General features: G+C 50.4%; 15 protein-coding genes across 15 annotated transcripts; 10 read left to right on the forward strand and 5 right to left on the reverse strand. All coding sequences in view use genetic code 12, as the record gives it.

Moving 5' to 3' along the window:
- Positions 1–1321: 1321 nt before the first annotated feature.
- Positions 1322–2923, forward strand: POB3 (FACT complex subunit; the record flags this gene model as incomplete). Its single annotated transcript, XM_034155752.1, has 1 exon — positions 1322–2923. The coding sequence occupies one exon, from the start codon at positions 1322–1324 to the stop codon at positions 2921–2923; it is 1602 nt and encodes a 533-aa protein (XP_034012170.1).
- A 2008-nt stretch (positions 2924–4931) lies between these two features.
- On the forward strand, positions 4932–5309 carry DIURU_003035 (uncharacterized protein; the record flags this gene model as incomplete). Its single annotated transcript, XM_034155753.1, has 1 exon — positions 4932–5309. The coding sequence occupies one exon, from the start codon at positions 4932–4934 to the stop codon at positions 5307–5309; it is 378 nt and encodes a 125-aa protein (XP_034012171.1).
- Positions 5310–6786: 1477 nt separating this feature from the next.
- Positions 6787–8283, forward strand: ECM3 (putative ATPase; the record flags this gene model as incomplete). Its single annotated transcript, XM_034155754.1, has 1 exon — positions 6787–8283. One exon carries the CDS (start codon positions 6787–6789, stop codon positions 8281–8283), a length of 1497 nt encoding a protein of 498 aa, XP_034012172.1.
- Positions 8284–8523: 240 nt separating this feature from the next.
- Positions 8524–9048, reverse strand: DIURU_003037 (PPP1R11/YPI1 family protein; the record flags this gene model as incomplete). The annotated part of the gene is made up of 1 exon (XM_034155755.1): positions 8524–9048. One exon carries the CDS (start codon positions 9046–9048, stop codon positions 8524–8526), a length of 525 nt encoding a protein of 174 aa, XP_034012173.1.
- Positions 9049–9222: 174 nt separating this feature from the next.
- DIURU_003038 (uncharacterized protein) lies at positions 9223–11256 on the forward strand (the record flags this gene model as incomplete). Its single annotated transcript, XM_034155756.1, has 1 exon — positions 9223–11256. The coding sequence occupies one exon, from the start codon at positions 9223–9225 to the stop codon at positions 11254–11256; it is 2034 nt and encodes a 677-aa protein (XP_034012174.1).
- Positions 11257–11475: 219 nt separating this feature from the next.
- Positions 11476–12546, forward strand: DIURU_003039 (uncharacterized protein; the record flags this gene model as incomplete). The annotated part of the gene is made up of 1 exon (XM_034155757.1): positions 11476–12546. One exon carries the CDS (start codon positions 11476–11478, stop codon positions 12544–12546), a length of 1071 nt encoding a protein of 356 aa, XP_034012175.1.
- A 240-nt stretch (positions 12547–12786) lies between these two features.
- On the reverse strand, positions 12787–13053 carry TIM8 (protein transporter; the record flags this gene model as incomplete). The annotated part of the gene is made up of 1 exon (XM_034155759.1): positions 12787–13053. One exon carries the CDS (start codon positions 13051–13053, stop codon positions 12787–12789), a length of 267 nt encoding a protein of 88 aa, XP_034012176.1.
- Positions 13054–13180: 127 nt separating this feature from the next.
- On the forward strand, positions 13181–13855 carry DIURU_003041 (uncharacterized protein; the record flags this gene model as incomplete). Its single annotated transcript, XM_034155760.1, has 1 exon — positions 13181–13855. The coding sequence occupies one exon, from the start codon at positions 13181–13183 to the stop codon at positions 13853–13855; it is 675 nt and encodes a 224-aa protein (XP_034012177.1).
- A 128-nt stretch (positions 13856–13983) lies between these two features.
- On the forward strand, positions 13984–15603 carry DIURU_003042 (uncharacterized protein; the record flags this gene model as incomplete). Its single annotated transcript, XM_034155761.1, has 1 exon — positions 13984–15603. One exon carries the CDS (start codon positions 13984–13986, stop codon positions 15601–15603), a length of 1620 nt encoding a protein of 539 aa, XP_034012178.1.
- A 246-nt stretch (positions 15604–15849) lies between these two features.
- DIURU_003043 (MFS transporter) lies at positions 15850–17511 on the reverse strand (the record flags this gene model as incomplete). Its single annotated transcript, XM_034155762.1, has 1 exon — positions 15850–17511. The coding sequence occupies one exon, from the start codon at positions 17509–17511 to the stop codon at positions 15850–15852; it is 1662 nt and encodes a 553-aa protein (XP_034012179.1).
- A 652-nt stretch (positions 17512–18163) lies between these two features.
- On the forward strand, positions 18164–18496 carry DIURU_003044 (uncharacterized protein; the record flags this gene model as incomplete). The annotated part of the gene is made up of 1 exon (XM_034155763.1): positions 18164–18496. One exon carries the CDS (start codon positions 18164–18166, stop codon positions 18494–18496), a length of 333 nt encoding a protein of 110 aa, XP_034012180.1.
- Positions 18497–18715: 219 nt separating this feature from the next.
- On the forward strand, positions 18716–19744 carry DIURU_003045 (uncharacterized protein; the record flags this gene model as incomplete). The annotated part of the gene is made up of 1 exon (XM_034155764.1): positions 18716–19744. One exon carries the CDS (start codon positions 18716–18718, stop codon positions 19742–19744), a length of 1029 nt encoding a protein of 342 aa, XP_034012181.1.
- Positions 19745–19916: 172 nt separating this feature from the next.
- On the reverse strand, positions 19917–22079 carry DIURU_003046 (uncharacterized protein; the record flags this gene model as incomplete). The annotated part of the gene is made up of 1 exon (XM_034155765.1): positions 19917–22079. The coding sequence occupies one exon, from the start codon at positions 22077–22079 to the stop codon at positions 19917–19919; it is 2163 nt and encodes a 720-aa protein (XP_034012182.1).
- A 1426-nt stretch (positions 22080–23505) lies between these two features.
- Positions 23506–24867, forward strand: DIURU_003047 (RuvB family ATP-dependent DNA helicase pontin; the record flags this gene model as incomplete). Its single annotated transcript, XM_034155766.1, has 1 exon — positions 23506–24867. One exon carries the CDS (start codon positions 23506–23508, stop codon positions 24865–24867), a length of 1362 nt encoding a protein of 453 aa, XP_034012183.1.
- Positions 24868–25995: 1128 nt separating this feature from the next.
- Positions 25996–26271, reverse strand: DIURU_003048 (uncharacterized protein; the record flags this gene model as incomplete). Its single annotated transcript, XM_034155767.1, has 1 exon — positions 25996–26271. The coding sequence occupies one exon, from the start codon at positions 26269–26271 to the stop codon at positions 25996–25998; it is 276 nt and encodes a 91-aa protein (XP_034012184.1).
- Between the last annotated feature and the right edge of the window lie 42 nt (positions 26272–26313).

Below are 26313 nucleotides of genomic sequence, written 5' to 3' on the forward strand. Positions count from 1 at the left end.
CCCCCGACAGCCGCCCCTCACTAGCTGAACGCCCCGGGCAATTTTTGCTGGATCACGGGTGTCTGACACCGTGGCGAGGTGAGGGGAAGCGAGTACGAGGTGTCGCCTGTGACATGCAACTACCGGGTAAGAACAAGGTTGAAACAGGGTAAATGAGTCGGGGTTTTGATAGGTTTGGAGTGGTGGTGGCGAGGCTGCGTGCTCCAAAGCATCCGCTTCTTCTTGGGCTCCGTTGTCGCCACTAACCCCGTAATGTGGTTCTGTGTGAGATCCGCTTTCACGTGGTGCGTATATCCCCACATTTTGTTTTTTGATGGGTTAGTGCATTGCCTGGCGCGAGCGGCCCGAGACCGTAAATGACGTCATCGTCGGCGACAGCCCGTGCCGACGTAGAATTATACCATAAACAACACCAACAGCGTGGCCAATTTTAATTTCGAAAGTGGGAGCTGCGATTACGGTGGAGAAACAGGAGATTAGTGATCAGTGGTGATCACCACCAACTTGTCCTCCCTCTAACCTTGGTGTACTGAAAGATGTAGTGATTGCCTGACTAGCTTCGGAATGCTTTTGCTCTTGGTTTGATCCGGGGGTCCCTTGGATCACAATGGAGAAAGGTTTTTGCGGAGTTCGGCGGGCGGTTGCTAGCGAGTAACAATAGCCTTTGTCGTGCCATCTATCGCGTGCAAACGTAATCAAAACTTGTCGTATCAGGGAAAAGTAACGAAGTATTGATAGGTTGTAAGCGATTAAAGTTGGAATCAAGACGATTTTGTCTAGGGTCATCGCATAGAGATTTGGCGTACTTGTGGATTGGTGGATTAATAAAGATTCGAAGTATTGATGCATTTGGCGGAGGTCGGCGACGGGGGGCTTCCGATGCATGACAATTCCGAACCACCATTGTAATTGCAAAAGCGATATCGCCGATGACCGACCCTTCCACCCGGGAAAGCTTACAATATTGCCATCTGAAATATCGTGGATACTTCAAAGTACTACAATTGATCAGGTGTCATCGACAGTTCTGAAAAATCTCATCAAAATTTGTTGTTTCGATAGTGGAGTATATCGAGGGTCACTACCAGCATCGAGAGAGTACGCTAATACCATCATAGTCGCAATCAATAACAACCCCAATCAAAGAGGGTGATCGAAGTCTATTGCCCTTATCCAATTGACCTCATGAACACAAAAGAACGCAATTTTCAATTACCTTGTCTCTCAAATTTCGTCATACTCGTTTCCCTCCTCGTGTTTAATTGCTACACGCGTGGGCGACCATTTTTTCACCAGTGCGCGTTTGTCCACCAAATTAACCATGGTCAACACCGACTTTGACCGCATTTACCTCAACCAGAGCCGCGGCTCCGGGCGGATGCGGATTGCCGAGTCTGGGCTTGGGTGGCGTAAGGCCCAGGGCCAGGGCGACGGCGCCGATAACGCCCCTTTCCTTCTACCCGCCAACGAGCTCATCAGCGTGCTGTGGTCGCGTGGCGCTCGAGGCTACGAAGTCAGGGTCCAGACCAAAAACCAAGGCGTGGTGATGTTGGACGGGTTTGACGTCGAGGACTACAACAAGCTCAAGCAAGAATTGCAGCGCAATTTCTCGTTGCAGTTGGAACACAAGGAACACGCGATGAGAGGGTGGAACTGGGGGACGACCGATTTCGCCAAAAACGAGTTGGTATTTGAAATTGCCAACAAACCGGGGTTTGAAGTGCCCTACTCGATGATTTCCAACTCGAATTTGACGGGTAAAAACGAAGTAGCGGTGGAATTGGCCCCTCCCGACGCCAACGCCGCCGCCGGCGACGAACTCGTGGAAATGAGATTTTATATCCCCGGTACCGAGGAAGTGGAAAAGACTACTACCGTCAAAAATGATGAGGGGGTGGAAACTGAACAAACGGAACAGGAAGAAGTCAGCGCCGCCCAGACGTTCTACGACCAGATCCGCGATAAGGCCGACATCGGCCAGGTCGCTGGCGACGCCGTGGTGTCGTTCCAAGACACGTTGTTTGTCACTCCCCGTGGGCGCTACGACATCGACATGTACGCGCTGTCGCTCAGATTGCGGGGTAAGACCTACGACTACAAGATCCAGTACAAGCAAATCGAGCGGATCTTCTCGCTTCCAAAGCCCGACGACACCCACCACCTTATTATCCTTCAGATCGACCCCCCGTTGCGCCAAGGGCAGACGCGGTACCCGTTCTTGGTCATGCAATTTAACCAGGAAGATGAGCTTGAAGTCGACCTTAATTTGACCGACGAAGAGTACCAAAAAACTTACGAACTGAGGCTTAAAAAGCACTACGACGCCCAGGCTCACATCGTGGTCCTGCATTGCTTTAAGGGCCTCACTGAGCGCCGGGTGATCGTCCCTGGCTCCTTCCAGCTGAAGGTGTTGCAACCGGGTATTCTGTGCTCGCTCAAGGCGCTGGAAGGGTACTTGTACCCGCTCGACCGCTGCTTCCTCTTTGTCACCAAGCCCACCGTCTACATCCCCTTCTCCGAGGTGCTGCTGGTGACGATGCTGCGTACCGGCGGCGGGGTGCTGGCGCTGCGCACGTTTGACCTTGAGATCGCGCTTAAGGGGTCTAACATCACTCACACCTTCGGGCTGATTGATAAGGACGAACAAGAGCCGTTGGAGAGATTCTGTAACGAAAAGGGGTTGCGGGTGAAGAACGAAGAGAAGATCGCCAAGGCGATGCTCGCCCAAGCGATGAAGGAGGGCGACGATGACGACGATGGCGATGTCGACATGGGCCTGGCGGGCGAGGACGAGCTGGAGGACGACGACTTCGAAGGCGGCTCCGACTCTGACCCGGCGGAAGAGTTTGACTCCGACGCGTCCGACGACTCCGGCGACGACGAAGGCGACGGCGAACCCGCCCCGAAACGGGTGAAGAACTAGCTTAAACTGGTAAAGAAATGAATGGACTAATTAGCAGTGCAGTAGACAGATGTAGGCCCCCGTATATGCCGAGGTTTAGACGATGCACTCGTCCGTTATCTCTCATCCCAAAGCGGAAGTCAAAGTAGCCAATTCCAGACATGACAGGCATATGAACAGCAATACGACCCTAAACCGATCTGATCTGGTTGCTTAATGGTCACGCTATTTAAACCGCTGAGCCGGAAATTTAACAATTGGCGATTTTCAGTGGGGCTTCAGTGTTTACTTTTTAGTAGCCAGCCATCTCTGGCTGTCACCATAAACACGTGAAACACCCGTGCATCAAAAACATCAAAAAATCCGCTGTCACAAAAAAAAGTATCACAAAAATTCGAACCTGACCAAAGCGGTGACCATAGGAGAAAAAGTGGCTGGACAAGAGAAATAACAGGCGACGGTCGGAAGTTTGCAGAATCTGGCTAGAGATCGCAAAAAGCAAACACTTTTGGATTGTCAGCGTAAGGGGGGTAGAAAGTGTCGGTTGTTGGGTACTGGGGCGGGCAGTGTAGTTTCTTTACCTTTAGTGTTTGCTTTCCACTTTTGCTTTGCTCTCTCTGTTGGGTCTCAGGATGGGTAGATCCGTTGAAGCCGTGTGGCTGTGAGAGAGATTGGTCACACCCTTTGTGAGGTTTGAGTAGTGAGAAATAGGGGCAACTCCGAACCGGACCCCCTGGCCAAGGGGATCGATATACGAGGGTATGAGGGTGTTAAAAAAAGAAGGGTTTTGCCTGTAGTCTAATGGCAACCCTCGTATTAGATTTTAACGTTTAGCCCCGTAAGATAGGGGTCAATAAAGCAATTACCTCAATCTCGTAGTTTTTTGTGATTAAGGTGTTGTGTGTGAGCGAGTGTGCGAGAAGGCAATACAAAAAATCTGGCTGGGACCAGGGCTCGCAACACGGCAACAGAAAGGTACCACCACACCCCCTCCGCCAATGGCTTGACGTAAATACCAGCCATCATTCAAAACGTAAGATAAACCCTTTTAGACTATATCGATTTTAGTGCCGATGAATTACTAGGTAAACGAAACGATTTTTTTTGTACTCTATTCCGAAAGTGTCCTCAACCTAACCCCCCGTGGTCGTCTCAAGCTTCATTGGGACGACTCGCTGCTATAATTAGCCGATAAAAAAAAAGACGCGTCGATAATTATCTGACGATACCACCGGAGCTCGCCGCTTCCGAGGGCGGAGCCGAGGGTAGGACACCCCTTGTCTCCAAACCCCGCCAACAATTTAAACCCCCGAAAGACCAAACCAACAAACATTACCGATATAAGTACTTTATCGACCACGTTGCCACCTGGTGGACACGTCTGTCAGCTGCCAGCCCGCCGGTCACCGAAAGAAACATTCGTCTGCAGTTCGCAGTTTCCTGTTAGAGGCAGTGTTGAGGCAGGGGCATATGTCGGCAGCGCTGGCTCAGGGTCCCCTACCAACGCAACTCATTAAAGCCAAAAAGGTAGGCAAACTAAGTTTGTAGTGAAGGGAATGGCTTCTAGTGAAGAATACACATCGTTTCAGCCTTGTACTACCAGCTGTACGCTTCTGCCACACCTGTTGCCATGTTGTTGTCTGCTGGCGGTCACCACCACAACGGCTGTGGCCGGCATGGGTTGAGGCGCCCCGGTCACATCCTCCTGACAACCGCGTGCAGAGAGCAGCAAAATGCGACTAAATATTAAAACCACCCGTCACCCCCCGATCTTGCTCATCTACCATAAGGACAAAATGGCTACTTTCGAGTATAGCATTCCCGGTACGTATAACGGTGGAAAAAGTCTTTGGAGTTACAAGCAGGTGTCAGATGATGGCTGGTAACGCTCCTTGAGCCTGCATTTGTGACCTGAGGTGAAATTGCCCTCGGTGGCTGGCTCCGAGCCCCAGTTGGGGGACGAGGCGATATATAGCCTCGTCATATTTACAAATATCCAGTGATATTAACATTTTTAGTGTTTGACCGTATGTCTGCTGCCGACGTACCCCGGAGGTCTCCCCGCCGTCGTGCTGCTAATGTGCCTGACCACTTCCAACAACCGCCCCAATTTACCGTTCCTGTACTGCCTCCCAGACCACAACAACAGGCTCCGCTGACGCTAAAAGCGATCCAGGAGATTCCGCTGCCCAAATGTGACCTGGACCTGCTGCTGTGGGACGAGAGACGGTTTTCGAGTGACCTGGAAGAACTGATTTTCCTGGAGTGTGAGGAACCGCTGCAGACGGAAGAGCTCGAGCTCGAGGAGCTAGGCGAGATGCAAGTGTGTCTGATTGACGACGTAGTCACTATCGTCGCCCACCACACTCCCAGATCGCTTAAGCGTTTGAGCCGAGTCATCGTTTAGTCCGAAGAATAACCTGCCTCCGACCATTTACGCTCCTTTATGACGACTAACGATTTCCACGACGCTCTTTATCATTAATCCGTGACGCTCCTTTGTACTATTACCGGTGTCCCATTGCATCGGCCATGTGACCACTCAGCCAAACTAATCTCGATACCCTCAAACCGCTTTTGCCTTTCAAAAAGCAGCACCTGATTAGCTGGCTGGGCCCCCCCCGTTTGTTTTCTACGTTTCAAGAAATATACTATATTAGCTAACACGGTGACATGCTCTCTCGTAGTAGAGAGATCGATGACGTAGAATACCCACGCAACATGATGTATTTCCGCGGTGGGATGATCTCGTGGATTGCCTTCCCGATTGGGGTTGATTCGCTGCATGGCGCCAATTCTTAATGGTGAAGCGGCCAACTCGCTAGGCACGATCTCGTCGCTTTGCCTAATCAGGCTAGAAAGGCACGGAGCCCGTGCCGAAGTGATGGACGCCAGCGGAGGACGCGCGATGCCCATAACACAGTTACCATCGGTAGCTCTTCATTGGGAGGAGGAGAGAATCCAAGAATTAGACGTCGACCACAAATAATAGATTGATTTTCTCTTGACAACGGGGTATTGTCAACCCCACATATTAGCCAATACTTATCCTCGTAACCATAGAGGCATAATTAAAAGTGTTGACAAGGGGACTGGCGCAGGCTATTGTCAGCAGCGAGACGCGTACGCGCACGCCGTCTCCTGTCGGGGTTAGCCCTGCGGGCTGGCGGGGTCGATATTAGGTGAGGCTTTTGTTGGGGACGATTACTCAGCGCGACTGAGACAAATTTACAAAGGCAGCTTAACAGCAATATCCAATTTAGATGATTGAGCGGTCTCTTCTCTATGATCATTTAAGCACCATTCTCGCCTTTATTGAAGAGATTCCTCAGTTTGAGTCTGTAGTGGTGGGGATATCGCTGTCACCTTGAGATGCGCACCCCAGCTCAATCGAGAGACCAACCCCAGGTACCCCACAATACGTAACACTTTCATCAGCTCCAGAACCTCAAACACCCACCACTGAACTGGAATGTTTATCGTCGACTATGATGACTAATCTCAACATCTTGGATTTAAGGCGCGGAAGCCACAAAAAGCATCGAGGCTTTACCCTACGTTGTAACGTTACATTTGCAGCCGCAGCCGTCTCCGAACCCGCCACCATACGTCAACGATAACCAACGAAATATACATCAAAATTATCAAAAAAAACCCAATGTAAACCCTCTATGTAATTCCCCGAGACCATCAAGGCATACCCCATTAGCATTAGCTCCACTTACCATTAAATACTGAGGTTGCGGTGAGAGAGTGCGGCATCGAAAAATGCAAACCCCTCTCTTCGGCCTTTAGTCCGAAATACTCGGTACAACCTCTCGAGATTACTTTGCGGCAAATATCCCTGACTGCTCTCTCCGTCGTCGAGAGTAAACTACCCAAGGATGTCGCTCTATATTGGTACCATCATCTACGTGGCGGTGAAGCCGATGTTCAAGATCTACTTCATCCTCGCCCTCGGCTTCTACCTCGCTAAGCGCAATATCTTGACGGTGCTGACATGCCGAGATATCAGTGATATGGTGGTGACGGCGGTGATGCCGTGTCTTATCCTCAATAACTTGATCAGCAACTTGAAGCTGAGTGATATCAAGCAGATTGGCATCGTCTTTTTCACGGCATTGTGTCTCTTTACCGTGGGGCTTGTGCTCGCCGCCTTCACCTATTTCCTCACCAAGCTGCCGCGGCGATGGCTCGGCGGGTTGCTTAGTGTTGGTTTATTCCCCAACATTAGCGATATGCCCATTGCCTATCTCCAGACGATGAGTAAAGGCGGTGTGGTGATTTCTGAAGCCGAAGGTAACCGCGGTATTGCCTTTGTCTGTATCTACGTGGCGGCTCAGATCTGTCTCCAGTTCTCGCTTGGTCTCTTTAGACTCGTGGAATACGATTTCAAGCGAGATAAACGGCTCAATCTTGTCCACGTTCACGACGACAGTTCCGACGAGAAAAAAGATGATGCCCACAGTGTGGCGTCATCTGACCATACTCCATCACTAGCACTGCTGCTGGTCTCGATAGCACCACTGCAAACGTCATCAGCTCAGCATGAACAGTTCATCCAGCACCGCCGGTCATGCGAACAACCGATGCAAACCAACCTCCAAATGATCCCGTCGCGGACGGTACTGGAACGTCATCACCGTACTGAAGATATTGAAACGGTGATTAATGAGTACAGTGAGTACCTGGGCCACCACCATGACGTCAACGACCCTGCGGATAATATACTGGCTATGTCCACAGTGGACCAACCAAAACTACCCTTAAAGCAACGGCTTTGGCTGGGGTTCAAAAACTGGTGCATCACCATGAGCAAAAACTTGCGTACGCCCAATCTGATGGCGCTTATCGCCGGTATTGCCATTTCCATGGCACCTCCACTTAAGGCATTATTTGTCCCCGTGGAGCACCCCCACATCCCCACTGCTCCTGATCATCAACCACCATTACTGTTCGTCATGGATATTGTATCGTATATCGGGGCCGCCCTGGTTCCGCTTGGTTTACTCCTTTTAGGGGCCACCATCCTGAGATTACAGGTTAAGAAGATGCCTAAAGGGTTCTGGAAAACTGCAGTGGGCATCACCGTGTCTCGTCTCGTCGTTCTCCCCATTTTCGGCGTCGGGCTTACCACGGGTCTTGTCCACGGCGGCTGGTACGGCAAACAAGATTTGCTTCGATTTGTCCTGGTGATCGAGTTCGGCATGCCCCTGGCAACGATCCTCGTGTTTTTCACTGCATTTTACACCGACCCCAACTCCGAAGACCACTTGCAAATGGACTGCCTCGCCGTGTGTCTCATCTTCCAGTATGCGATCTTCTGGGTGACGCTTCCGTTCTTGGTGACGTTTACGTTCAAAGTGTCGATGGGTCGCTAGAGTTTTATAGATTATTTACGCATAAACTATTTATTAATGAAAGCCATGGAATCACGACCATTCAAATCAGGCCACAAAGAAGTGTAGCAGACGGAATCCTCAAACCTCAGGCAGGAGATTGGAGTAATGTAAAACTATCTAGAAATGAGACAAGATAACTGTATGTCTCACAGTGGCGAAAGACATAATTAGTTTGTATATCACAGTGGGTATCGGTGATAGTCATTTGTCATCAGTAAATTAAGCGGGGTTCTGGGGAAGGTGCAGATGATTGTGATACTTCGGCTGTCTCTCGTAGGCATTCGGCTTCCCCTCCTCGTTTTCTGAGTCGTCAGAACTCAGACTCAGGTCTTCCTCACAATTATGGTCATCGTCAAACTCTTGATTAGGGTGGAAAATACAGCAAATCTTCAGTTTCTTCTTGCCCATGTTTTCGTTATCAATCACATCTTCCGTCCACTGCACTCGAGGCTTTTTCTCTTTCTTTTTCTTCTTCTCTTCTTCTTTTGGTGGCGCCCGCAAGTGGAGGATCGGTTGGACTTGGGGCTGAGGCTGGGTCTGGGTCTGAGTTTGCGAGCCATTCAGCGCTTGCCCCGTTGGTTCGGGAGTATCTCTGGCCATTATATCCGTTGAATTATTTGGTTTTGTGAGGTAAAAGGTGTAGTGGCAAAGGAATAAATAATGGTTGGTGGGGGCACTTAGTGTGAGTGTGGGACGATCTCGCACACAAAATGCGGCGATCGCAAAGAGATCGAGTGTGGCCATGAATGACACTACAAGTGGTGAAACATGAATTCAAATCTAATCAGTAAATTATTAAAATAAAACGATTTGATACTCTCTAGCTCTTTATCGGTCTTAATCGGTAACTGACAGCGGTGCCTAAGTGCGGGGTTGGCATTTACACCAGTGCAGCAAACGTCGCAAACTAATGACGCCATGAACCCGTTGCCGGTCGAGGTGATCGACATCATCCTCGGCTTCGTCGGCGACGACCTCGAGCTGGTCTACTGGCTCGCCCTGGTGGTGACCGACCCCGTGGTCCGCTCGGTGGTGGTCAATCGCCGCTACTCTATCCACGTTGCCATCCCCGAACTCGACCCCCGTAATCGCCAGGCGGTGCTGATACGCCAGTGCCAGGAGTTTCTTTCGGTGTTTAACCATGTCCACCTTATCCCCTGGATCCACAATGTCTATCTAACGTTTAATCAGAGCATTGTCGTCCCCTTATTTGTTGAGCTGATTGTGAAACGTTACCGCCACCATATCGATACCATTGACTGGCCATTCTCGTGTAAGGAGCTACCAGCGTCTTTAGTACCGAAAGTGGCACTGATGAGGTTTAGCGACTATACGTTGTTAGGGGTGGTGGATGAACGATACACCCAGTTAAAACACGTGGAGCTTCAGTTGATTACGTACCCAATTGTACGACTTCTGAAACCTCGAGACACAGTTACGTCATTGGTGATTAGTGGCAATGGCTGTGAGATTGAGACGTTACCGTCTACATTGGAGAGACTTTCGATTACTGGCCATATTCACGTCACTTGTGAAGTGCCCCGATTAACGCACTTAAAGGTGGACCTGGGAGTACGGTGGAAGTTTCCACCACGGTTCCCTCGTTTGGTGGAGCTTAGAGGAACTAAGGGGGCTAATCTTCAACCGATAATCGCCTTAAACCCTCAATTAGAATCAATCGAAGGGTCAGAGGGAGTGTTTGATGATTGTTTACCTCAGCTACAACGGGTGGAATCGACTCGGTCGCCATTTGCATTCAAGGGAGCCATTGGCCAACAATTGGTACTTAGAAACTCCATTGTCACTGCGCCGATTGATTGTCCTCAAATTGACTTTGAAGCCGTCACATTCCACTTCAAGCAGCTATCATCCGATCTCACCCATTTGAAGCTCAAAGACGTCGACTGTGCCTGCCTCAATTTGGATACTTTCACCCACCTCACCAGTCTTGAGTTGAAAAGTATTAAGATCAACCACCCTTTAGTCATCGATTCACCTCAATTGAGAGATGTGGTTCTTTGGTGGGTGGAACTGCCCCGGATTGATATCATCTCCAGCATTCAAGCATTAGATTTAGTTTGTGTGGATACCAGAGAACCAATGATATACCCTCACAGTCTCCGTCGCTTCAGCATCACCGACGATAAGATCTCGGATATTGTGTTGACGGCACCCCTTGAGCGGTGTCTTGTGATGTCCAATTCCTTACAGAATCTCACCATCGTCGACCCTCATTCGTTAACCTATTTCAAGTGTCACATCCCACAAAAAACGTTAAAGATGGGTGATTTCACCAGTGAGGAGTTCGGTAATACTCCCTGGGAATGGATATTGGTGACCCCTTACTTTGCCAAACTAGTGATGCACCAACTACCCTTGCCCACCTCCCTCACTCTGCTTCGCCTAAAGAATAACCAAACGATGGATGTGGTACCGCGACTGTTGCGTTCTCTATCCATTGAAGGCGGCATTCTCCCAGCCAACCTCAGTGAATTGGTATACTTGAAGGAACTAGAGCTTGATGACATCAGCTACACCAAGTTCCCCGTGTTTCCCTCACAACTCCAGCTGTTGAAAATCAACCGGTGTCGGTGTACTCGGTGGCGGTGGTTTCGCGAGCTTGAGCTTCGATTTGATGGTCTCTACACGGAGATTGAACAGCTATCGATCATGCTGAATCAGCCGTGGTCATTTCACAGTATTGAAGGTCCCAAACACCGTCGCCTTAAGATTTTGAATGTTAGGGGAAAACCTCGTGAAGGGTGGGTGGCTCTAGAAAGAGCACTACCTGATGGGATGGTGGCGTTGTGCCACGGACTGTTCTTCAAAGGGCTTATCGTATGGGATAATATCTGTATGCCGGAACTGCCCCTCCGCTACTTATTGCAACTGGCCAAAGCTCCGTTTTTGCTCCCCGTCCGTGACGATGATGAGCGTGATATTGAGTTTTAGCGACTAGTATGGCCACCATGATGTATAGCATAGATACTTAATCGTTGGCTGGTCCCAATAATTGAGTATAAGCGAATCCATAGAGAAATCTAGTAATTTAAAAATTAATGACATTTCCTTTAGCATTCATCAACGAGGCTTTCACTTTCAGACATTTTTCTTCCTTAGTTTTCAGTTTTGATGTCTTCAGTGTGTACCACGCGGCTCGCACGCATCGCCATGATCAGGGAGGTGGCATGGAACGATACCCCGCTGCAGTACGATGAGTTTATCCAGCACTGTGCTGCCACTACAGCTAGCCAATTGAGTGAGGATGATTTGGTTTCCCTAAGTTTCCATGCCAACCCGCACGTCCCGTGGTCTAATGCCGCCCACTCCCGGGTTGCCCTCGACTGTCTTGCCTCCGTCCCCTCTACGGACATTGCCCAGTGGATACGACCGTATTTGCTTGCAGTTAGCAGGCCCAATAAAAGGGTGGCACGTTTAGCTCAGCTGGGAGTGAATCAGGAGATTCTTCAAGAGGATAGCCGTCGCCAGTGGAAGGCGGGCGCGGGAGTGGGCAGTTTGGGCATGATATGGCCGCTAGTGGTCCGTGGAGAAGAGTATTCGATTGTGATCCCGTTTCTACTAGTGTTGTTTGATGACTACGAACAGAGGATAAAGCTCCAGGCGTGCCATATCTTATTGGAGGTGCTCACTAATCATCGTGACCTACTAATGGGAGGAGTGGTGCAAGAACTCAGACAATCAGTGGACGTGTGTCTTTCCTATCTCCCGCCACTGACACCTGAAGCTCAAGCTGAACAGTTGCTTCAAGTTGCGTGGCCGTGTGCCCTATTACTAGCCTCAACTCCCATTCAGAGAATTGAACTTGTGGGGCAAGTACTCTCGCTGATAAGCCACTTGAAACATGAATGGAAATTCATGAGCTTCTTTGTAGAACAATTGAAGCTAATTGTTGACCAGCTCCAAGCAGCAGTGCTTGTGTCGTTATCTCGCATCACGTTTGTCTTAGGACAAATCTTGATTAATCCGTTTGTCATTGACGACTATGCCGATGGGTTTGGCCTCATATTGACAGTACTTGAGTGCCAAAAACAAATAATCAGCATTGTGGCATCGCAGGACGACGACGCCCAGGCGATATTGCACCAGTACCGCTTCGATTTCAGTGCGATGTGGACGACATTGCGCCAGCGGCTAGCCAAGATCCACACCCCTTACAAACAAGCAGTGGACGCCAAGCTCGATGAGCTACACGCCACAGGGTTGTGGGTGCCCGCCTCCTAGCACAGTAACCTGCAACCACTAATCGGGGTACTGATAACCAACGATCGCCGTATACGTTATCAGTTATCGATTGTCCAAACGGCAATTTGATCTCTGGATCAATTTTCAAAGATACGAGACGCCACAATTGTGGAGTTACGAAACGGCTGGTCGTCTCCGCAACATTATGGCGCGAAAACGGTACTAAGCGTAGAAGTCATTATATTTGCTATGTACAAAGAGAAATGCTCAAAGGCTCTCTCACTGGCCTTGCAACGCCCCGACCACCTTGACGTTCAAGTCCAAGTAGCGGTTGACACAGTTGCGCAAGCACAGCTCCTCGGCGGCGTCGAGGTGGCCCAGGGTGATGGGCTTGTCTGCGAAGCACTTGCCGAAGCAGAGGTTGTTGTAGAAGTGGATTTGCGACTGCACGCGGCTCTTCTGGTTCTCTGTCTCAAGGAACTCCTTGATCTCGTTGCGCAGCTGCTCGTCCAACAGCGCAAGCGCCAGCGGGCTGATGGTAGACATGGCTAGTGATGGTAGTAGATCAGGGGAAGGTATACTTGATGGGTGTTTTTTCGGTCACGTGACATCATCATAAAGGCGCGACGGTTTATTTACTACCTGAATAACCTACCCACACCAAACTCCGAGGATGGAGGCGTACCACCAGCGGCTCCAGAAGGAGATTGAGCGGGTGGAAGGGTTTCTCCAGCAAGCCAACACCGCTATTGGTGCGCTTGAGTCCCAGGTCGACGAAGCGCAGGCGCTGGACGCGCGCCAGGTGGTGGCGTGGGCCAAAGTGCTCGACACGGTGGGGTACATCAACTCCAAGGACGACGTCGTCGGCCTCGCCACCACCGCCCACGAATTGCGCCAGTTGAAGCAAAAACGGCAGGGCCAATTAAGCTCAGCGAAACAGCTTGCGGCGCTGGTGGTTGTCCCCCCAAAACCCCCACTTTCGTGGAGCGATGTCGATGGCGCCATCCACGCCACAAATTCCCCCGCCCCGAGTGCGCCCGTCGCACTGATTCCCGACACCCTCGCCCGATTACGCAACGACACCGCCGCCATCGCTGATGACACAAACGCCGGGTTGCAACGGGCGGTGTCGGCGTATTTCGAACTCCACGGCGACCACGCTCGTAAACTCGCGCCAGGCGAGATCGAGTCAGCCGTGGCTGCGGTGGTGGCCTATCTCCACTTGTTGATCGGCGGCGGCGTCGTCGCCCCGCTGGACGACCCCTACGTCGAGCAAGTGGTGGAGGAGCTTGAAATCAGCGGCATAGTTGCGCTGTCGCCGCGTGGGTATCGCCTAATGCTTGGCTAAATTGTGCTTTTCGCAGGCGCCACCACAGTGAGCGCCTCGCCAAAAGCTCCACAGTGCAGGTCATTATAAAGCGGCTGCAAAAGCTGAATGGAGATCTTTAATCAGAGCCTAAAAACCAAGTCTGGCTAATGGAAAGCCGGCAGAGCAATGAGAAGAAGGTCTACGACTACCAGCTGGTCGTCGACGTCGAGTCGAACACCCTGGACGACTCGTACGACCATGTGTTCAAGGACCCGAAAAAGCTTGCCTACTACTCGAAGATGTACGACGAGAGTGACTACGAGTGCCGCCACTTGCTTGACCCCGATTTGACGTGGACCAAAGAGGAAGACCGCAAGATCGTGTGGAAAAACGACTGGAACGTCACCTTTTTTGCGTTTTGCTGCTTCACCGCATTGAACTTCGATCGGTACAACTTGGGCCAGGCGCTCGCCGACGATTTCTTGAAGGATGGCGGCATGACCACTAACGACTACAATATTGGCCAGACGATTAACTTGGTGTGTTTCCTTTTCGCAGAGCTTCCGTCGCAGCTTGTCCTGAAGAAGCTTGGTCCCGAGATCTGGATCCCCATCCAGATGATCGCGTGGAGTATGGTGTCGATGTCCCAGGCGGCCATCACCAACAAGGCGGGGTTCTTTGTCACCAGAGCTCTTTTGGGAGCGTTCCAAGGCGGGTTTATTGCCGACGTGTGTTTGTGGATGTCATACTTCTACACTGGTCCCGAGCTTCCTCTTCGCATGGGGTTATTTTATATCTCCAACCCTTTAACTCAGGTATTGCTGGCGCTCGTCTCGCTTGGGCTTCTTCGAATCAGCACTTCAGTGCTCCCTCATGGGTGGCAATGGATGTTTATTATTGAAGGTGTGGGTACTCTCCTCGTTGGGGTGGCGGCGTTCTTCCAAATGCCTCCCTCCGTGGTATCCACCAAGACCTGGTACCGACCCAAAGGGTGGTATACTGACCGAGAGGAGAAGATCCTCGTCAATAAGGTATTGCGTGATGACCCTGCTAAGGGTCTGATGAATAACCACACCCCCGTTGGTTTCAAAGAGCTCTTCAAAGCGTTATGTGACTACGACCTCATGTTCATTTATTTCGCCCGTATCTTGGTCGATATTGGCGCCTCCCCAACTTCACTGTACTTGACGTTATTATTGCGACAAATGGGGTTCTCCACCGCCACCACCAATGCCTTGACCATTCCTCATGCGTTTGGCACCATCGTGTTTATGCTTCTATCGTGCTGGTTCTCGGAGAAGTATAATGCCCGCGCCTTTACTCTTGCCTTCCAACCGTTCTGGGTGCTCGTGTGTCTTATCCCCTTCCTAGCGTGGCCAGGGTTCATGAAGGACCAGTGGGGCACCTATGCCCTCTTGACGATGCTTTTGGCCCACGCCCCTTCGTGGCCAATCTCGATCACGTGGTGTCTGTCCAATTCCAACTCCGTACGCAATCGTACGGTGCTGGTGGCGGTGGTGAACATCTTCAGTCAGATTGCCGGGATCATTTCTGCTAACATCTACCGCAAAGACGATGCTCCTATGTACCGTCGGGGTAACAAGCAGCTTATTGCCATTGCGGCTGCGGCGTTCGTGTGGTGCATACTCGCTCGGGTGTGGTTCGGGTGGCGCAATCACTGGAAGCAGAAAAAGTGGAACGCCATGACCCCGGAAGAACAAGACGACTATATGATGGACACCACCGACGAAGGCAACAAGCGACTCGACTTTAAGTTTGTCTACTAGTTGGGGTGGTTTATAGAGATTTAGGCAAATTGTCAGACGAAAACTCTTTGATTTTGCATATTTGAGGTTACACTTAGTGAGCAAGTAAGTCGCTCGTGCTCGTAATCTTCAAATTGCTGTCGGGAAATATATCTGCAAATATGTTCACTGATGGATTCATCTACACAATTTGATTTCGTCATTAGATTATATTAATTACGCATTAGGTCATATATACAAGACTTCTTATCCTTGAAGCTCAAGTGGCTACCACTTTGCCGCATACTTAGAGCGAGCTCTCAACTTCGGCCCGATAAGCAAAAAGGTCACGGGAATGGCAATCATAACCACACAGATAAAACCGAGAACTGACAGACCCCACCCCACAAGGAAGCGTTTAGTTTTCAAGTTCAAAAACAACGGTCTGGCGAACAATGGGAACACCCCAGCAATGGTAGACCGAGCGAAATCATTAGAGGCGAACACCAGGGCGATGTATTCAGGAGCAAAGGACGCCCCCAAGAAGTTGAACAAAGTTTGGAAAATGAAAAACGCCCCCATGGCGAAAGTGGCGGCGCCTATAATCGGACCCATCCAATGGAGGTCAGGGGCCGCCGTCCAGCCAAAGATAAAGATCCCAATGGGCATCAATACTGAGCCAACAATGGCAATGGGCATAAACACTTCGGGACTGACCATAGTCCCTGCCAATAGCTTCTTGGTGAACTGGTGGTAGATGATGAACACGTAGATGATGGCCGCCAAGATGATCCCGATGATGATTGAAACAAAAGCGGTGCCCATCGGCACAAGTTTGAAGTGAAACACCTGAATGAACACCATGGGGAACGCCTCAAACCACAAGTACATGATGGCATACACGAGCGAAATGTACAAGTTCACCGCCAACACCACCGGTTCCAACAACGTGATCTCAATCGGACGCCACAAAGTGTCCACGAGTACCTGGCGAGTGGTAAGCTGTTCATTTTCAATCTCGCCTTCCAGCTTGATATTGGAGTTTTGGGTGATTGCTCTCAACCGTTTAGCTTTACGGGCGAGAAGAGTCTTTTCGTACAGTTCGGGAAATGTAAAAGTCAACACTATGAATGCTGATCCCAGGAGAATGGCCATGAACCAAAACGTCCATCTCCAGCCACCAGCAACAATTAAAGCGGAACCAATGAGCGGACCCAACGAGGGACCAGCAACAGCACCCATAGACCACGTAGCAAGCCCCACCGGCATCCACGGCAACTGTAACACATCAGACACTGAAGCACCACCGGTGGCAAGTGCTGGCAGGGCAAAGATCCCTGAGAGGAACCGCAAAATACACAACCCGGCGATATTTTTCACTAAAGCCGTGGGAATCTGTAAGATGAAGAATAGGAATAACGTGGTGATGTAAATCAGGGTACGACCAAAGCGAGAGTTTTCCAGCATTGGCAGGAACCACATTGGGCCAATACCATAGCCAATAACGAAAAGAGTAAGCGGCAATGTCGCCACCACGGAGCCCACGTGAAAGTCTTCCATAATCTGGTCGACCCCGGGAGTGTAAATGGCCAGGGCCAAGTACACTGACATGGTAAGGAAGGCAATTTGCACGACGAAAAACGCCTTTTGCTTCACGGGCCAGTTACGAGGATTTTCGGGGTCATCATCCCCATCCCACGTCACTAAAATCACCAGCGATTGAGGGGTTGAGGCATCCTTCTCACACGCTATCAGCAGGTCCAGCAGGTCGCAGACTTTGCCCGTGGCTTCATTAGTTGCCGAAGCCTTGGACGGAGCGTACTCTTGGACGAGGTACTTCTTGTCCACTTCATAGTCAGATGCTTCCTCTCGGTACGAGAAAAATTTATGCTTGGAGAGATGGTACGTTGAGCGGCCAAAAAATGAGTCACGAACAAACTGGTACCACATGCTTACTGCTGTGAGGTGGTAGGATCGCTGACTATATATAGTCGCTTAAAACATTGCTGCCGCCCTTGATAAATCTCTGTTTCTCGATGTGGCAACGCCCCGATGGTTCTCGCGTTAAACAAGCAGTTATGCTCTGTCAGCCGCACTAATTGGGAAGCTACCGACGCAGCCCACCGACGAAAGTGGAAGTCCCCGACGCAGCCGATCGCTAAAAATGAATGCCACCGAGCTTGCCGAGACGCTCATCGATGTATATAAAAGTCCCCCCGACGCAGCCCACTAAGAAGGGTAGTCACCGAGACGGGCCGCGTTTACGATCAAATATCCACGGACCATCTGACTACACTGACACACTCTCCTCCAGGCATATTTCACCGAGTTTACCATCACAACTTCTTTGCTCATCATATTACTAATCTCGCACACAAAGTTTGTAACCCTCAATTTTCTCTGGAAAACTCTAACTTGTGTGGCACAGTGCTGACAAATTAACTTGAAGGATGTGCAGGATGAGGCTATCAAGTTTAGGCACGGTGCGGCTACAGTGGTTATCATAGCCAACCTCCGCCGCACTGCCCAAATCTTTGATCTCTCTTGCTCGCGTAGAATTGGTACGCACACGCCAGTGCTTCTTATCAAGCCCACACACTTCATGTCCAAAGATACCCCCCAGCTCGTCAACCAGGGGCTCAACGCCCTCTCCCAGGTGATAGAAAACGATACCTACCTGCTGATCGTCGACCTCAACTTACTTGAAAATCTCAACACCAACCAGAGTCTCAATTACATCAAGCTTGAGAACAACTTGCTCCAGCTCCAGGAGCGAGGGCAGGCGTTGGAGGCATTGAATGGTCAGTTAAACCACTATGAAGGGATGTTGAGTCAGATTGAAACCTCGGTAGCCCTGATGGAGACGGTGATTGCCGAGTTGGACACCCTCACCGCCGAGCTTAAAAAGGGTCCTTCCCCAGCGGGATCCACCTAAAGGATACAATCAAATCAGGCCTGATACACTCAATACCATTGGACGATGGCTGTATCTCATAACTGGAGAAATGATACTATAAGTATATTTTGACTTGCTCGCCTATATGGGCCGATGTTACGCCAAGACCCTGCACACAGTCAAAGCCCTTACTTCCCCTCGAAACCCGAGATTTTATAAAAGCATCGATTAACCCTTATACAAACTACAAGTCAAATCATGCTTGAAATCACCGGGACTTTTGGCTATGGCACGGCGTCGCTCACTTTCCGCCAGCCGAGGCCATCAATCACTGATGCCTTACGAGCCTTAAATTGTGCCACCCAGGAGTTCGATACACACCTCATCAACGGTGCCGACTTCTACGGTCCTGACTACGACAATTACAAGTTGTTGAAGACGTTCTTGGACATCAACAAGGACTCCTTCGACAGGAAGCTTATCTACGCAATTAAGTCGGGGTTTGATCCTGAGACGTTCCAACCCAATAACTCGCGGGAGTTTTTGGATGCTCAAGTGAAGGCGATGTTGGAGTACTTCCCCGTGGGCATGCCCTGTAGACCACATATCTTATTCCAGCCGGCTCGTGTTGATGCTAAGGTGTCCATTGAGGATACGATGGCCACCATCAAACGGTACTTGGACCAAGGCTGGATCGACGGTATTGGTCTTTCTGAAGTTGGAGCTTCTACCATCGAGAAAGCGGTGGCAGTGGCGCCGGTTTCCGCGGTGGAAGTTGAGTTCTCGTTATTCTGCACCGATATCTTAAAGAACGGCATCATCGACGTGTGCAGCAAGCATGGTATTCCCATCATTGCTTATTCACCGTTGGGACAAGGAATCCTCACTGATTTGGCAGTGGAGAATGGTGAAGGGTGGTTACACCTGTTGCCTCAAGAAGATTTCCGCCGTCAGTTTGATAAGTTCACTGGTGATAACTTTTTGGCTAACTTGAAACTTTCGAAAGAACTTTACCAACTTGCTCACAATAAGTTTAGCGTATCGCTTGAGACGCTTTCGTTATCATGGCTTATCGCTTTGAGTGAGAACCCTAACTACCATGGCGTGGCAATGCCCAAAATCATCCCTATCCCTGGAGGGCTGACTCCCGAAAAGATCCGCCACAACTTCCTGAAGGTGATCAAGTTGTCGGCGGCTGATCTTGAGGAGATCGATGCCATCGTCGCCAAACACCCCGTGCAAGGAGGCAGATACAATTCTGAACAACAGCCTTTGCTCAACGGGTAACTATATATAACGAAGATACGCCAATCATCATACCCCCCACATTCACCACTCGTTAAATCTCGTCTCTACATTTACTTTATTTGAATTGGTCTCTCTGATTAAAATACACAAGATTATACTAACACTAAACTTCGTAAATATAAAAACACAAAATCGTTACGACGTTGCTGCCTTACTGAGTCATGTCTTTCTCGGCCAGCTTCGCCTGCCGCTTCATTCTCGCAAGCTTCCGGCTGGTCTTGCCCTTGTACCTAGTGGCGTACACAGGGTGGAATTGGAACCAAACGGGGTACTCGGGAAGCTTGAACACACACACCACATGAGCCATGGCTTCGGTGTTGTTGAAGATCTTGTTAGAGTAGACGTTGCTCTTGAAGTTCTCTTTCAAATTGGCCTGAGCCCGAAGAATCCCCCGGCGACAGACCATGCGGATGATCTTCAAGTAGTGCTGAGCCCGCTTCGGTTCCATGTCCCAGAAAGGGTCGGCGGGAATTGCAACACCATCGATCGACACCCTACCATCGTAGTTGGGAGGGCTCCACTTAAATTGGGGGTTGCCATCCACGTACAGTATGGGCAGGGACCCTTTGAACACACGCAAGTGCTTCGTCAGTTGGGGAGGGGCTTGCACCACAAAGTCAACAGCAAACTTATCGGTGCCCACCTCCATGCGTTTGCTCTGGTGCCAGAGCATTCTCGCGTTGTAGTTACTCGAATCGAGGGAACAGTCTCTGACCATGCCGTTGATCAGCAACAAGCCAGCAAAGTTTTGGTCGCCCAAAACGGGTAAAGCGTCGACGTCGGTGTCCTTGATGTTGTGGACTAACGGCTGGTAGCGGTGAGTGTTGTTCACTGAGTACCCACTAGTGGCAATGATTTCCCGGTTCAGCAAGTAGTCGACGTCCTTTTGGGTGTGGTAGTTGCCCACAGCGACACACCGCTTGGGAGATTCCCGAACGTCGTCATCGTCATCGTCTTCGTCTTCCCGACTTCTCTTTCTCGACAAAGGTTCGGGAGTAGCAGGAGGGGAGGGAGTAGGTTCAGGCTCAGTAGCACGAATGTAGACGGGGTTGAATTGGTACCACACCGGGTACTTGGGGACCTTAAACACCACGACGACGTCCTTCATCATCGTCGCATTCAGCAAGTGTCTGTCAAGCACCTGAGACACATCAAGCTTTCTTGCTTGGGCCACCGCCTGACGAGCAACCTCGCGGATGACCAGCAAGTATTGGGTCTTTTCGGATGCTTTCATCCACTTGAACGGGTCAAGGGGGACCGTCTTGTTCTTCATCTTGATCTGAGGGCGGTAAATTGGTGGCACTTTGGTAAACACAAACTTTCCCCGACTCACCTTAAGTGGGTGGAACCCTTCGTACACTTCCAAGTCGGTGGACGGTCTGCCGAATTTAAAAATGGTGTAATCAGCAGCAAAGGCGTCAGCTTCCACCGCCATTCTCGTGTTCATCAAGTTGAGCCTGATCGCCTCCGCCAGCTTGCGCCCAAAAGCGTACATCCGGTTCTTGCTGTTTCTGCCCACATCCGTCGGCAAGCAGTCAACATAGGGCATAAAATTCGGGTGCACGGGCATGAGTTGTTGGTCCTGGTTGTGCCAGTATTGCAGAGTCAGCGTGTGGGCCATGCTGTGGACCAAGGGTAGGTAGCGTTTGTCCGATACCTTGAGACCCAATTGCCCAATTTCAGGCAGTTTGGAAAGAGATCTGATCACGCTGGTGGGGTGGGGGCTGGCATGGTGTTGAAAGTGTGGGATCTTATCCAACAATTTGTCGAGTTCGGCAATACGGCTTGAGGAAGTCGAAGGGAGGTGGTTCAACGACTTGTAGACGTCCAAAACTTCAAAAGGCAGCGACGATAACAAGTTCAACTGGTCTAACTCGAGTAAGTCATCGTCTTCGTCGTCAATTTCCGATATGAGGTCTGACGCATATCCTTGGTCAGGACCGGTGCTTTCAGTCTCACCCTCGGAGGACGAGAAAACTACTTCTCGGCTATTTGCAGGAACAAGGGCCAGGCTGGAGGATTTAACGGGAGGAGGGAGTACGTATGGGACAGTCTTATCAACTTTCTTTAATTCGGTGTTAACTTTGGTGCTGCTTTTGGTGTTGGTTTCGGTGTTAGTGGTGGAGTACGTAGTTACAGCAGTCAGACGTTTAGAGGGTACCAATTGAAGAGCTCGGGCTTGCAATTGAGGCGAGAGCGGTGCCTCTACTTTAGAGGGGGGCGACCACTCGTCGTCGTCAAAGCTAGTGCACGGCGATGATGCCAGCGAGCTAAACCCCACAAGGGAGTTGTCGTCTGATGGTTCCAATTGCATGTTAGTAGAAAGTTTGAACTGGTACTCCGGGGAAGTAAGGGATTATATAGATAATTTGTGGGGTAGTGCCCCACACAACCCCTTGTACAGTCCACTGCACCTCCCTGCAGCCAAGATAACGTCCCGTCCATCGTCTTTACGTCAACAATACCTACGATTGTGATGGAGGTTGTATAGGGTGTGGTCGTTCGATATCCAGATTAGCTCTAAAGCATAACAGAACATCTTCAGACAACGTAAGATTATGCTGACATGCCTCGTTAAGCTGGGCTACGCTTTCTCTCTTTTTTTTTTTCATCTCTGTTTTCCTCATGTCTCAATGTGCTATTGTCGTTTTTACGCAGGTGTGATGGATATGGTATGCAAGCTGAACATAATAATGTGGGGGCGCGATTGAGTGAAAAATCAGACCACCGAAGCCAGATTTACCAATTTTAATGCTAGCGACACGAGGGAAGTGAATAGTGATAGCCAAACGTTGGTATTGTGGGCTAGTCAAATTTGTGGTTTAAAACACAATCTCAGATTTAATCTGGCTAGTATATGCATCTAGAGATTCTACGCGGTGGGGCTCATTTTTTGACGATGCGAGTTGGGGGGAATGAGGGGTAAATTTTCCCATTGTTCGCTCGTCTCGTTGACGACGGGTTAATTCCTTTGTCTCACGGACGATGGGCTATATTCAGGAATCATCATGGAATGTTTCGGATACCCTCGCGTTCCCCCCAATATTCTCATTTTTCGACCCTTACTAGGGGGAGTACTGGTCCAGGCAATTGTGGGACGGTAGCGCGGTTAGCCATTCGCATGGCCTTAATAATTGGTTGATGCACGAAGGTTTGGCGTAATTGAGGATGGCACTACCCATGGTGGTACTAATCTAATACGTAAGCAATGACCATAGATAGAGATGAAAATTGACAGTTTGTTCCACTTGAAGGAGCGGGTAGGACTCCAGTAAACCAAGTGAACCCCAGCAGTACTTGTAATTATTCTAATAGTGGAGTTTCCCACCATGTCAACAATTCATTGCAAATGTCGACGCTACTTTGAGATTTACTCTTACGGCTCAATGGACCACTCCTTCCCCTCATTGAACTACCCCTACTCCTCATTGAACTGATTTACATCACCAATCAGAAGTCAACTTCACCCTTAGTATTCTGGTATGAACGGTAAGGGTACCTATTGTTGGTCTATTCGTCGCACTCGACTTGAACGCTATCTCCATCGCCAATGCCAACATTTAACGCTCAATGCCAATAGTAACCTCACCACTCCACTACAATCTATCATACCAAACAATTCAACATCCCTCTTACAAGACTAATTATCCCATTCTTCACCCTTCTAAGTTTGCCACTTTTGACCACCAGCGCGAAGCCGCATCGCACAAACAAACTTTCGCTCGAGCACTTCCACAGCCATGGTCGAGATCACCGAAGTCACCAAGGAACTGCGGCCGGAACTGCGCACGGCGGCCCACACCCACATCAAGGGGCTCGGCCTCGACGAGCACGGCATTGCCAAGCGTGTCGACGGCGGCTTCATCGGCCAGGACGAGGCCCGCGAGGCCTGCGGCGTCGTCGTGGACCTTATCAAGCTGAAAAAGATGTCCGGGCGGGCGATTTTGCTTGCCGGACCTCCCGGTACGGGTAAGACGGCGTTGGCGCTTGCCATCTCCCAGGAGTTGGGGCCTAAGGTGCCGTTTACTCCCATCGTGGGGCTGGAGTTGTACCTGGCGGAAATCAAGAAGACGGCGGCGTTGATGGAGAATTTCCGTAAAGCCATCGGCTTGAGAATCAGAGAGACTAAGGAAGTATACGAAGGTGAGGTTATTGAGCTCACTCCCGAAGCCGATACCCTGGGACTGGGGAAACTGATCTCGAACGTTATCGTTGGTTTAAAGACTGCCAAGGGGACTAAGACTCTTCGTTTAGACCCGAGCATCTACGAACTGATCCAAAAGGAACGGGTGGCCATCGGTGACGTCATCTACATTGAAGCTAACACCGGGGCCGTCAAGAGAGTGGGGCGCAGTGACGCCTACGCCACCGAGTTCGATTTGGAAGCCGAGGAATACGTCCCCTTACCTAAAGGGGAAGTGCACAAGAAGAAGGAGATCGTCCAGGACGTCACGTTACACGATTTGGACGTCGCCAACGCCAGACCTCAGGGGGGCCAGGACGTGTTGCTGATGATGGGGCAATTGCTCAAACCGAAAAAGACTGAGATTACTGATAAGTTGCGCGCGGAAGTCGACCGGGTGGTGGCTAAATATATCGACCAGGGTGTCGCCGAATTGATCCCGGGGGTGTTGTTTATCGACGAAGTCAACATGTTGGACATGGAGCTTTTCACCTACCTCAACCGTGCCCTTGAGTCCTCGATTGCCCCCATCGTTGTGCTTGCCTCCAACAGAGGTATCACTACCGTCAGAGGCGCTGACGACATCAAGGCCCCCCACGGTTGCCCCCCTGATCTTGTCGACAGATTGTTGATTGTACGCACGTTACCCTACACCGGCGACGAAATCAAGCAGATCATCGCCAAGCGGGCGCTGACAGAGCTGGTGGCGGTGTCCGACGCGGCGTTGGCCAAGCTTGCCGACGCCGGCACCAAGGTGCTGTTGCGGTACGGCCTCCAATTATTGGCTCCCGCAGGGGTGTTGGCCGAGACCGCTGGACGCCAGCAGATTGATGTTGACGACGTCGACGAGGCCGAGGTGTTGTTCTTCGACTCGAAGCGGCTGATGAAGGTGTTGGAACTGCTGTCGGGGTACTTGTAAACCTGGCACCCAAGAATTGTACGCTCGCACCACGGCGGGTAATGTAATGATAATAAACGTACGCAAAAGTGAAATGATAAAGGGTCCAGTAAATGTGTAGTAGAAGTCTTGAGGTTTCTTTTGTAGAAGACCATTTATCTTGATATTGTCGGTTGCGACGACACCGTACTTGCTTTTGAATCTAGAAGATTTATTGCTGAAGAGTGTAGTTTGTGTAGAGGCTGTACCATTCAACAATTAACGTAGTCGACATCAGCAAATGGCTGGCAAATGTTTACGTAGCCTCACGTGAACCATCATGCCAAATTCGGAGCCATCTGTCTCATTGTGCGTTTCGCCGTAAGGTTCATGAGAGCAACAAAAGCGAAGGCCCAAATGTATCATACCACACACAAACCTGAATTTATTTTCGCCACGTAACTTAATCCTAATCTTAAGTACGTTTCCATGGATAAGGTTTAGGCGAATGGGAGATCTGTCGTAAATTGGTGGGGGCTACCAATAGGTTACGTCACCCGGGCTAATATAGAAGTGGCGCCACAAAAAGCCCCCCTACGCAATCCCTGCTACCGGCGTTGGGTTCGATTTGGTAGCTCCTGAGCTTGGCAAAAGTGTAATTTGGCTTACGCTTACAGTTTACAGTAGGTGGTGGTACACGTCATGCATCACAAAAGTCTAACCGCCACTGTTCTCCGCCAGTGTGGCATCCGTGTAAAACAACTACTAACTGACCACTACCAAGGTCAATAGAACATCAATTGAATGAAATTTGAATCGAAATCGGATGAATTTCATTCAATTGGGGTGTTTACGGTGCCCAATTGAGGGGGGGGGGCATCGCGACTAAGACACACCATAGTCTTGGTTGCTATATTGTCTGATCACGGCTACGGCGGGAGCAATTGACGTCATGTATTATATTCGAGCACTAACTAAGCACGGCCGATGCCACCACGTCGCCCACAACCACCCAGGGCACACACCGGGCGAAGGGGACGCTCTCCTCGAGCGAGAGCACAAGCACCCAGTAGTAGGCAAACACCGACGCCACGTACCACCACACCGCTCGGCGGAGCACGGTATACACCACCAGAGCCATTGATTGTTATGATCAGCGGCGGCGCGCGCTCAGGGCTTGAGGGTGTTGAACTCGCCCTCGGTCAAGATCTTCTTGATCACCTCGTCGCGGTTCAGAGTACCAAACTCGTTCTCTAAGTCCTGCTTCAGCGCCTCGTCGTCAGAAGCCTCGGTGCCTCGCTGGGAGACAAACACCTTGTAGATGCCGACGATGTCGATCAAGGGAAGCGAGTGGTCGCCCTTGCGGAACTTCTCCACGGCGGCTTTGTTCTCGATGATGACGCTGAAGTCCTGGTCCTTGCCCTTGTAAAACACGGTCTGGGGCATATTGGTTACTAGCTGAAAAACTACGAGATGGGAACGGTCGCC

Source organism: Diutina rugosa, assembly GCF_008704595.1.
Source record: "Diutina rugosa strain CBS 613 chromosome Unknown scaffold43_size124718, whole genome shotgun sequence".
NCBI classification, from domain to species: domain Eukaryota; kingdom Fungi; phylum Ascomycota; class Pichiomycetes; order Serinales; family Debaryomycetaceae; genus Diutina; species Diutina rugosa.